Source organism: Odontomachus brunneus, unplaced genomic scaffold (genome assembly GCF_010583005.1).
Source record: "Odontomachus brunneus isolate Ranch 3 - 2012 unplaced genomic scaffold, Obru_v1 Obru_scaffold_164, whole genome shotgun sequence".
NCBI classification, from domain to species: Eukaryota; Metazoa; Arthropoda; class Insecta; order Hymenoptera; family Formicidae; genus Odontomachus; species Odontomachus brunneus.
Window position 1 is genome coordinate 619,508 of NW_022639614.1, and position 11,360 is coordinate 630,867.

Below are 11,360 nucleotides of genomic sequence, written 5' to 3' on the forward strand. Positions count from 1 at the left end.
TCACCGAGCGGATAAATCAGACGATGCATTTCCAGTTCGACGGCAAGCCCGAGCCCCTGGTGTTTCATGTGCCGCAGATATTCTTCGACTGCCTGCGAGAACGGATCTCGTGCGGCGGCAAGAAAAAACGTCTGCCGAATTCGACGACGGCGTTTGTGAGAAAAGACGGTGTGCCTTTGGGCACGTTCACCAAGTATACATGGCAGATCACCAATATCCTACACGTGAAGAGTATCTTCGAGACACCATACATACCGTTGGAGATCACGAGGAGCTTCGTACAGAATGCCGACGGCACGTACGAATTGTACAAACGTGAAGAGACAGAAATAGATCGTTACAAGAAGACGAATAATAACGCGCTGATTAAACCGCTAGAGTTAAAAACGTTTTTGAAAGTGGGCAAGTATACTTATTATATAATTATATTTTATATTTTCGACTATACTATTATTATATAGACAAATATACTTATTATTATATAAGTATATTCTTGTTTTCGCCTGTACAAGGTGTCAGACGATACATATATAAATACATAGATACATATATAAATTAAATTGAACACAACATTTCTCTATCATTTTGTAAATAATCACATGAAATTTTAAGTTATTAATTAAAGAAGATTGGCGAACGATTGTGTGTGGTTATTTGCAAAATAATAGAGGACTTTTTTGTTCAGTTTGATAAATATATGCAAATCGTATTTACCATTATACCGTATTTCGCACCATCATTTGTCAATCTGCTTTAATTAATAATCCACAATTTGACGTGGCTGTTTACAAATTAATGAAGGAACTTTTTGTTTAGTTTGACCTGACTTACATGTACACGAGAGTTTTATATGCATCGTCAGACATTCTATCATCATATCACCAAATTTGTGTTATCTTTTATGTACTAAGATAAAGTCGCACACACTCGTTGAAGAGAATTGTTTTATTTTAAAAAGAGATGGGATGGATTTAGAACTATGGATATATATTTCAGTTGGGTAGAGTTGTATATTTATATATTTGACGTTTTATATATCTTTATATATTTAATATATTTTCTCGTATTTTTTTTTATAGGAAATACTTCACCAAATCAAGTCGAACCTACACCGTTCTTAATAGAGTGGATACCGGATATTCTGCCAATCTCGAAGATAGGTGAACTTAGGATCAGATTCGAATATGGACACGTAAAAAATGCGACGAATCACAAATGGAGGAAAATCGCCCTTTCTAAGAATTATTAGATTCATACTGCTCTCGAAGTACCGATCGTTGTGAAATGTTCAGAGGATCAGAACGGTTTCGATGGTGGCTTCCGTGTTTCGTCAGAACTCTACGAATTTATTCGATGTTAAAACTCCAGGTTAAGCAATCTGGAGTTTTATTGGTGGGTTATTTGTAAGCTTCGATATTACTTCGTGGTATCCAGAACGATCGAATCGAACTGCATACTTGATGGTTGCATGACCAACAACCATTATATCTCTAGCAGGTGATAATAAGATTTCTGGAATCGCTAATTCGAAGACTGATGCAGTTCTCGCGATTATATGAACATAGCACGACTTGACGTTAGGAGATTTCGACCCAGTTTGCGTGACTACGTGTAAATTAATCTAAATTATGAACTGTTGCTGCGCCGCTTCAGGCGTCTCTTTATCTTTTATATTTTTATTTAACTTAAGAGGATGCTGAATAACGACAAAATATAGTTTTCGTAGTTTGCATCGTTTTTCCGTTTGGTTGTGTAGAATTAAAGATAATTTTAAGTTTAATCTACAATGTACTCCTTTCTTCGTCTGCTTTCTTCCTCTCCTTACTTCCTTTGCTTTCTTATTCTCTGTCCTTTTTTCTCTGTCCTTGTTAAGATTTGAGTAAAAAAGAGATAAAAAGAAAAAAATAGAAAATAAGAAATACATTGTAGATCAAGCTTTACAATGTGAGAGTGCATAATTTTTGTATACAAATTATTTCTTTTGGATATAACATGAGGCAACCTTTAATATATTGATATCTGCGTTTTCACTTTGTAAAAGCATCTTTAATTTAATGCAACCAAATAAAAAACAGTGCAAACTAGGAAAATCGCATTATGTAAGGATATCCAGCATCTTCTTAAAGCGAGATGAAAACGTCATGTGAAGAGTATATGAATCATGAGAAATGTGTTAATATTATTAGTAATTATATTGCGCCGTAGCGTGAGTTTTGAAATATTGTGATACATATTGTAAATATATACTTTAGATTTTATGCCGTTATGTGTAAAAAAGTATATTTATATTATTTAATAACACAAGATATTGTGGCTCTGTTCTGTAAACACGCACATGCCACATATGTAAAATTATAAAATTGATGTTAGGTACAGTCTTCGGTATTTATTTAATTTACTTTATATTTATAATAATATGTATACTTTATATATATAATTTTTTTCTTTTATATAACAAATTCCAGTATTCGTACTTTCCGTTCATGTTTATACAACCGTTTTATATTCCGTTTATATCTACTGTTTATACAAAAATTTGAATAACTTAATATTTCTATTCTACGCCAGATAATTCTTTGTTTCTAAATACTTGTATAGCTGCATAATGCATATCGAGAGAGAGGGGGGAGACTATGGCCCATATTCTGAACCTTTTATCGATAAAAGTGCTTTAAATGTAGTTTTTCAGCCAATCAGGTAGCTCCTAAACGGTTACACGATATTTTCCCGAAAACTAGATAGAAAAATGTTGGTACTAACAAAAATCCCTTAGTATCACAATTTTAATTTCTACGAATTAGTGACAGTTTGTTATTTGACACATACATACGCATATGTCAAAACGACTCCGCAAAATTCATGGACTTGCTACTTCAACAGTATCACTAATCCGTTGAAATTAAAATTGTTGTCTAGAGGTTTTGTTGGTACCACCATTTTCCCATCTAGTTTTCGGGAAAATGTCGCGTAAACTTCTTTTAGAGGCACTTTTATAGATAAAAGAGGATTCAGAATATGGGCTTAAAGCTTACTATTGTACCTATTGTAAATCGGGACTAACTTTTCTATTTTATGGGCCTTCTACAAGAAGCTATTAGGATGGAGTCCCATGGCATATTTTCGCGTAACCGCGCAACCAATCACATCTTTCTATTCTTTTAGAAGTTCCAACAGAAATACTAAACGTCGCAATTTATTGGTTATGCGGTTACGCGGTACGTGGAAAATGCATGCTATGGGACTTCAGCCTAAAAAGCCTATTATGCTGCGCAACGAAAACGTTAGCTAAAAAGAACAAACATAAGGACACAACGTTGTCTGTCCTTTCACCAAAATTTATCATCATCGTGAGTAGAAGTAGAATAGACACAAACCGCGCGATTTCACCGTTACCACTGAGAAATGCATATAACGGACATAATATACATGCACTTTCTCAGAGGGCGTCTCACGCCGACTTTCAAGTGAGTGACCCGATTGACCACAGTATGATTGGACACAGATTGTAATGCAGGATTCATACCGCGTCCAATGTCCGACGTACGACGTCCGATATCCAATAGGAGAACAACTTTCTAATAGAAAATTCAACTTTCCATTGGAAAACTGTTCTCCTATTGGATATCAGACGTCGTACGTTGGACATCGGACGCGGTGTGAATCCTGCATATGCGATGGGTAGTCACATGGACAGACAGAAGCATCTTTGTGTGAGAAACGGTCGGTATTGTCATCGTTCTTCAATTACCTCCGAGCCCTTTGGCTGTGTCAAAAATTTACCCAGGGTTGACAGTCTTTAGGAGTATCTCGTCGGTGCCCTAGCCAACCGTGACAAACGCTCAAAAATCTTGAGTCATCGAGAAACACCTGGTATTGTGGTCGTTTAAGCGTGTTTAAATTCTGTTGAATCGGGTGGTGGAGTTTTCCTCGAACTGCAATGGAAGATTTAGGCATTATTTTGCCCGATAAGGTATACGCCCTTTTCAAGTATACGTTAGCTATACTGCGTGAATTGTGTGTGCGGTTTGAACGAATCTAACCTTTTACGTGTAGTTATGAGATTTTCGTGAGTTCTTTGCGTGTTTACGGCTATTAAATTCATGCGGTAAGAAATTTCATACACATTAGTTCATGAACACATTTGTGGTTGTATTTCCAGGATGTGGGCGAGTCTGATTCTAAGCCAGTTACCGGTCATTACACAGGAGCTGGAGACGAGCTGGACGTCGAAGATCTTTACACTAAATATAAGGTGTTGCTAATTTTTCACAGTACATGATATGTGTCGTGTATATCTGAAATGTGTGAAGGGTAAATATAAAGAATACATATTTGTATTCCTCATATTTACTGCATTTGATCAGTACTTGAACAGTTTAAATGACTCTGCAGTATTGGTCATTAAATTTTTAGAAAAATCTTTGTTACAATCTTTTCTAATAATATATAGTTTATCTAACATTATAAGTTACAAATGTACTGATTAATGTTTTCCTTAGAGTAGAAACTACAAAGAATGCTGGAATTTCTTGAAGTACAAGAAGAATATATCAAAGATGAGCAACGTAATTTAAAGAAAGAATATTTGCACGCACAAGAAGAAGTTAAGCGTATCCAAAGTGTACCTCTGGTTATTGGTCAATTTCTTGAAGCTGTTGATCAGAATACTGGTATAGTAGGATCTACAACAGGCTCAAATTACTATGTACGGATACTATCTACTATAGATAGAGAACTTCTGAAGCCCTCTGCTAGCGTAGCTCTTCACAAGCATAGCAATGCTTTGGTGGATGTATTGCCACCGGAAGCAGATTCCAGTATCTCGATGTTACAAGCAGGTAGCAAATCTTCCTAAATCTAATTAATTCATTGTTTAAATTTTTTTTATTATGAATTAAAATTTACCATTAGAGAGAATTTAAAGAATTTTTAAAAAATGTTAGAAATAAGATTTATAGCATTAAAAGTAGAATTTTAAGGAATCTTAAGAATTTTAGAAAATTTCAACAAATTTTAAGATAAGATTTATTATTAAAAATATAATTAAAGAAATTTTAAGAGAATACACAAAAAATTTCAAGAATAAAATTTACCATTAAGAATAGAATTTTAAAAAATTTTAAAAATAGAATTTACAAATAAGAAAAACTTATATGCAGATGAGAAGCCAGATATCCAATACAGCGATATAGGTGGAATGGATATGCAAAAGCAAGAAATCCGGGAGGCAGTGGAACTGCCTCTTACTCATTTCGAGCTGTATAAACAGATCGGTATTGATCCTCCGAGAGGTGTGCTCATGTACGGGCCACCTGGCTGTGGGAAGACTATGTTGGCGAAAGCTGTCGCCAGACATACTACTGGTATGAAGTATAGATGCATTAAAAGAGATCTATTAAGGTTCTCATGGAGAAGTTGATGGTGTCCAAGTTGATTGCGCAAAAGCTGTCATTCTACCTAAACTCCCATTATTTTTCAACTTCCAGCTGCTTTCATTCGCGTAGTAGGATCTGAATTTGTGCAAAAGTACTTGGGCGAAGGGCCAAGGATGGTACGAGACGTGTTCCGCTTGGCGAAGGAGAACTCACCGGCTATAATATTCGTAGATGAAATAGACGCTATTGCAACGAAGAGATTTGATGCCCAAACTGGGGCAGATCGCGAGGTGCAACGTATTCTTTTGGAATTACTTAATCAGATGGATGGCTTCGATCAGACTACTAATGTCAAAGTTATTATGGCGACGAACAGGTGAGGCTTGACTAATTTTGTTAACGATTAATTAAATTAAAAATTTTAATTAAAATTAAAAATTGAGAATTTTAATACAGAGCTCATTTTGCATCTAACAATTTACAATTACAATAACATATATAAGTAAAGTAAAAAAATATAAATATATTAATTACAATAAATTTTAAATATATATAATAAAAAATATACGTGTGTGTGTGTGTGTATATAAATTATAATACTAACATTAATTATAAACTAACATTTATAATATCTAACGGGATATCTTTGTTCTTTTGCATATTTTAGAGCGGATACATTGGACCCTGCATTGCTCCGCCCTGGCAGACTGGATCGCAAGATCGAGTTTCCGTTGCCCGATCGTCGGCAGAAGCGCCTAATTTTCTCTACGATCACTGCGAAGATGAATCTGAGCGAAGAAGTGGACCTCGAGGATTATGTGGCACGGCCGGACAGAATTTCCGGCGCCGATATCAATGCTATCTGTCAGGAGGCTGGAATGCACGCAGTCCGTGAAAATCGTTACATAGTTTTAGCGAAAGATTTCGAAAAGGGCTATAAAAATAATATCAAGAAAGACGAGTCCGAACACGAATTCTACAAGTAAATTAAACTATACTGCGTCGCACGGGCTTTTATCTTATACATGTATTACCTCTAACATATGCATATGATATGATATACAGATATTATGGCAAGATTAAACTGATGAATATAATTGTCTTGCGTTCTACATTGATTCATCTGTTGCGAAAAGTGAGATCACCTTAGAGATGCGTATAGAATCAATCACTTTCAACAGGTGTGATATTTTGCCCTCAGGCAAGCAAAAATTGTTTTTAGGAGAAAGAAATAATGTTAGACATTTTACAGTTTTTTGTAACTCTACCCAACAAAAATTATTTTTCACTATTTAAATTCTCTCGTTGAGTTTTCTTAAGTATCACACGAGCAATATTGATATGAAATTGACTTTGTGGAAAATAAAATTCATGAAAAGAGTAAGTTTTAAACATACTTGTTATGTATAAGATAGATATATACACAGTACATAGATATGTTTGAAGATTTTTATGCATACTTTGCATATGTTTTTTATTTTCTTTACCGTGAAGATTTCTGTTTGATATTCGTTTGTTTCTCTTTCTTTTTCGCGTTTATATGTGCGTCAATAACGTTATTTTGTATCACTTTAGAATGCGTTAATATAGATTTACGTTATGTCGTTCTCTTCAAGTACTCATGCTGAAAATCCCCACGAGAATCAGCATAACGAAGCTTGCTTTATGAAGCCAGACATGATGTATATAACCCGTCCATTGATGTAAACTCAAAATTTCAAATCAAAGATGTATTAAAATTTCGACGATTTAATGTGTGGATTATTCTTATTAGGGAATCAAGTGAAGCGCAAGACTATGCGTTCGCGCATACTGGGGAACCATATAATGTTGAAGATGAAAGAAACGTTAAGAAGAAATTAATTATGTTGACGCTTATCAAAACTATGTTTGAATCTATGATAAAAAAAATGGAATTAGCGGTAATTGGTATCACGATTCTTCATGAGCATTTGTTTACTGACATTGTTACGACAAGTCGATGCTTCCAGGTGGCTTTGCCTTCCCTTCTACTAGATCCTGAGTTACCCATGATCCTAACACCTGACGAAATGAACGTAATAAACGATATTTTTCTGTGTGATAAAGAAGTTTGTAAACACTTATCGTCATCAGGTAATCAATATTTCATATATCCTAGAACAAAATTATTATATATATATATATATATATATATATAAATAATTGAATCTTGTTTCAATAATTAAAATATTAAAAATATATTTGTATTTAATATTTCTTAAAAAGGTCTTTAAAATTTTGTTAAAAGATATTTTTTTAGAGAGAGAGAGGGAGATTTTATTTTCACACATGTTTTAGATCACTCCTGCATAATTATTAATGATTTCAAATCAATTTATAATTGGCAATCACAAACGTTTCACGCTTTAGCATCCGAGAACAGAAAATCGATGACAAACTCTGAAATAGTCGACTATATCAGCACATCTAAATTAGACCGTACTATCTACAAAATATTGAAGGTTTATCGCTTGTAAATATAGAGATGTGTATATATATATATATATATATATATATATATATATATATATAAATTTATATATACTTATATATATTTATATATACCCAACTGTTTTAATTGTATTTCTTTTATTCGTTCTATGTAGATTCTTGAAAAGCACATCGACGTTCTTCGCATGAGTCCTCGCTATAAATGTATCTCGGTACCGTCAGCTCTGTTTCTACACCACATCCGTTATTTATTAGAGCAATACGTTTTGTGCAGGATGTTTCTTACGCCAGAACAAGCGAGGAATAAAGAGTTACATTACAGAAAACTTTGGCGCTGCTATAAGAGATCTACTGAGGATATTGCTAGTAAAATCAATTTTTTTCATAAAACGGAATTAAAATGAAGAGAACATTAATATGTATCTCCGCGTATTTGTATTTATAAATCTATCATATCGCGTTTACACATACACATATGCGCGTGAGATTCAAATTAAGTAAATTATTTAATTAATATATTATTCGCGTGTGTATACAGCGTTTACCTGCGATCTGGAGAGACAACGAGCTAATCATGGAAGAATGCTGGAGGACGTGGTCAAGCATTATAAGAAAAACATTATTGCCATTAACAAAATTCACAATAAATGCAATCAAGACGTCGCAAATATAACGTATCTATCTACTTATCTGTTTGAGAAACTTTTAAAAATCTCATCTTTGAAGATATTTTTGCTTTCCGCTGCTGTTTACTTTTGCAGTACCAAGTATGAGAGGAAACAACTCGTTTTATACAAAACATGGGAGCTCGAGCAAAAAGATGTGCAACTAGCATTGGAGAACGCCATAGACGATCTCAAGTCATTAAAACAGATGAATGAGAAATTGGAAGAAGACGTCCATGAGCGAAGGTACGCGGAAGTTTGAATAGAAGTTACTTTTTAAAAGTAATTTGTTACTCTTGCAACTCTCTTACCCACTGAAGAAAGTGATTCGTTACCGTTACTCATCTTAAGAAATAATTCATTACTCGAGAACTAACAAAAGTTGTTACAATTTTGCTGTTTTCTCATCAAGTTTAGAAAACTCTTGCGATTTCTTTCCTATGTAGGTATATTCATACAGTACTGGCGTTAGCTATTGCATTATCAAATAAATTTGAGTACTTACACAATTTGTTACGACTCCAGAAATTTACATTTTAATTCATTTGATATTAGTCTGCGATTTTTCAGATGAATTCTATTGAAAACTCGGTTGTCTGCAGTTGTACAACGTTTCCTTATTTTAACTTTTATTCACTCAAAATTTCCCATTTCTCGGTGTTTTCTTATAAATCTTGCTATCTAGTTTAAGGGGCCTATTCTATAACGTTTAATGATGTCGTTATGTATCGCTGCGCAGTTATTTCATAATACAAAAAATCTGCTCAATGATACATAACGATGTCGTTAAAAGTTATAGAATATACCTCTAATTCTGACTGATATCTCAGGTATAGAAAACTTTTGTTTTTAGATAAAACAACAATAATACTCTTTGTTTTCGGGCTCAATTCAATACTTTAGTCCATCTTACAACATATATAAGACGAAAAGATTTGCCGAAGAATATTGGCCTAACGTGAAAAGAAATATGTGGCAATCACCAGAGCTCTTGGTTTCTGCATGGATATTAAATTTAAAAAGAAATACAGCTGCCACTATAAAAATATTTCATTTGTATTGAGCACTTAAATAATATTTCCACGAACGAATAATTTTTACAACACGATACAATAATTAATGCCAGTACTATACGTAAAGTAACGATAAAAATAATTTATATTCGTTATCGTTATTCGAGAGATATAACTGAAAAGTTACTGTCACTAATGAAGAAGATAACACCGCAGTTATGAAATAATTACTGAAGGAAGCTTGTAATGATATCAGCGTTACAAGTAACGCGTTACTTCACAAACCTGAATGTGCATAATGAGAAATTTGGATTAGATATATTTTCCTAAATTCATGATTAATTGACGCGTAACACAGGTCGGCGATTGAATCGAAATTAATGGCGATAATAAATGAATACGACATGGAAATCGGCAGTAGATATCGAATGCTTGAGGAGCTCGCTGAAACTTACGAATACAATAAGTCAGAGAGATGCACGCTAGAGGTGAGAATTCGCTTGTGCTTTTGCATTTTGATCTTTCGAGTCCCGTGTTTGCTGTATCCTTAAGGATACAGTAAATAATGTCTTCAAAAATAAAAATATACTTTGATCTATCTACGTCGTTCACCAGTATTTTTGGAGTTATTTATAGTTATTATTATATTTTATTTATCTTGAAAAAAACAATATTTATTAATTTAAAAAATTTTTCTACCTTTCCCTGCAGAAATCACTTTGTGCATTAAAATTTTGAAATACCACGTATACTTATCTAATAGCTCTTTATTAAAATAACACTAAATTTCTAAATTCAAATAAAATTTAACTAAATAAAATGAAGAGTCAGGACTCAAAGGGTTAAAGGAAGAAATCTATTTCATCGCGATGTGTCTGAATTACAGAACGAGATCAAGCAACAGGAGGTGACGTACGTTAACTTCGTTAAACGAAGGGAGGAAGCCGAGAAGACGCGCTGGTATGAGCGTTTGTCTGCGTTTCGACGAGAACGCGCGGCAAAGTTCATCCAACGATGGTGGCGCAAAATTTTCCGAAGGAGGAAAGAGACGAAAATTAGAAGGAAAAGAACGTGACTCGCGTATCGTCATTGCAATATTATCAAATGCGTGCTGCACGCATTGCAGGATTTATTTCGAAGATTCGTTGCGCATTCGATTTTGGACGCCCCGCATGTAAATTGAGATAAATCAACGCGATGTGCATTTTAATCCTCTGCGATCTGAATTGTTTTCGGCTTTTCCATACAGATTCATTCACTTCACGACAATATTATGTAGTTTACATTTACTATACTTACAATATGATGCGTTTACAACGTGTCTGACAGTTGATGACACATCCGTTGTGTGTAGAACTCATCAAACTGGACACAAAATTCCTGTATCATTTTGCAAACACAGCCATATTTTAATTTTGCGTTATTATTTGGATATCGTCAAATAGAAGTGTGCTGTTATAATAAATGTAATTACATCTATCATAAATACGCGCCATGAACTGTAATGGCGACTCGTCAACTGAAGAAAAAAGCTCTCCACTATTTTGTAAAATACCTATGTAGATTTTTAGTTATTAATTGAAAAAGATTAGTGCATCATCGCGCATAATCATGCATTAAACTTCTTTAATTAATAACTAAAGCTCCACGTAATTCGCAAGATGGTAGAGAACTTTTTTGTTTAATTTAATTTCATGTAGAGTGAGTTGAAAAATGGTTTGGATACAATGAAGTTGAATTATATATGATATATAATATATATATATATATATATATATATATATATATATATATATATATATATATAATGAAGTTGAGAGCTCACTAAAATTCAA

At 33.6% G+C, this 11,360-nt stretch overlaps 3 protein-coding genes across 10 annotated transcripts in view; all 3 read left to right on the plus strand.

Annotated features, from left to right (window-relative positions):
- The window catches only part of LOC116851020 (uncharacterized protein C2orf42 homolog), a 7,225-nt gene extending 4,797 nt beyond the window's left edge, over window positions 1-2,428 (plus strand). For all 5 annotated transcript variants that reach the window (XM_032830002.1, XM_032830003.1, XM_032830004.1 and 2 more), the window contains exons 5-6: window positions 1-402; window positions 1,080-2,428. The exon at window positions 1-402 is cut by the window's left edge and continues 517 nt beyond it. In XM_032830002.1, the coding sequence (XP_032685893.1) occupies window positions 1-402; window positions 1,080-1,249 (572 nt within the window). In that variant the 3' untranslated portion in view covers window positions 1,250-2,428. The remainder of the gene's footprint in view (window positions 403-1,079) is intronic.
- A 1,351-nt stretch (window positions 2,429-3,779) lies between these two features.
- Window positions 3,780-6,756, plus strand: LOC116851022 (26S proteasome regulatory subunit 6B). 2 transcript variants are annotated; one of them, XM_032830009.1, is made up of 6 exons: window positions 3,780-3,970; window positions 4,160-4,252; window positions 4,505-4,838; window positions 5,160-5,363; window positions 5,487-5,751; window positions 6,043-6,756. In XM_032830009.1, the coding sequence occupies exons 1-6, from the start codon at window positions 3,938-3,940 to the stop codon at window positions 6,359-6,361; spliced, it is 1,248 nt and encodes a 415-aa protein (XP_032685900.1). In that variant the 5' UTR covers window positions 3,780-3,937; the 3' UTR covers window positions 6,362-6,756. The 2 variants fall into 2 exon arrangements, with proteins under 2 accessions (XP_032685900.1, XP_032685901.1); XM_032830010.1 differs by having other exon boundaries at window positions 3,802-3,970; window positions 4,500-4,838; window positions 6,043-6,472.
- A 449-nt stretch (window positions 6,757-7,205) lies between these two features.
- On the plus strand, window positions 7,206-11,252 carry LOC116851021. Of its 3 annotated transcripts, XM_032830006.1 has the most exons (7): window positions 7,206-7,490; window positions 7,695-7,858; window positions 8,003-8,213; window positions 8,386-8,521; window positions 8,609-8,758; window positions 9,884-10,013; window positions 10,412-11,252. In XM_032830006.1, exons 1-7 carry the CDS (start codon window positions 7,241-7,243, stop codon window positions 10,598-10,600), a joined length of 1,230 nt encoding a protein of 409 aa, XP_032685897.1. In that variant the 5' UTR covers window positions 7,206-7,240; the 3' UTR covers window positions 10,601-11,252. The 3 variants fall into 3 exon arrangements, with proteins under 3 accessions (XP_032685897.1, XP_032685896.1, XP_032685898.1); XM_032830005.1 differs by having other exon boundaries at window positions 8,386-8,758; XM_032830007.1 differs by lacking the exon at window positions 9,884-10,013 and having other exon boundaries at window positions 8,386-8,758; window positions 10,412-10,587.
- The last annotated feature ends 108 nt before the right edge of the window (window positions 11,253-11,360 follow it).

Coding starts and splice junctions, on each gene's coding strand:
- LOC116851021 (XM_032830005.1), top strand. CDS start 7,241: ATGTTGACGCTTATCAAAACTATGTTTGAATCTATGATAAAAAAAATG. Junction 7,491..7,694: donor TAAACACTTATCGTCATCAG/GTAATCAATATT, acceptor CACATGTTTTAG/ATCACTCCTGCATAATTATT. Junction 8,759..9,883: donor GAAGACGTCCATGAGCGAAG/GTACGCGGAAGT, acceptor CGCGTAACACAG/GTCGGCGATTGAATCGAAAT.
- LOC116851022 (XM_032830009.1), top strand. CDS start 3,938: ATGGAAGATTTAGGCATTATTTTGCCCGATAAG. Junction 3,971..4,159: donor GCATTATTTTGCCCGATAAG/GTATACGCCCTT, acceptor TTGTATTTCCAG/GATGTGGGCGAGTCTGATTC. Junction 4,253..4,504: donor ATCTTTACACTAAATATAAG/GTGTTGCTAATT, acceptor TCCTTAGAGTAG/AAACTACAAAGAATGCTGGA.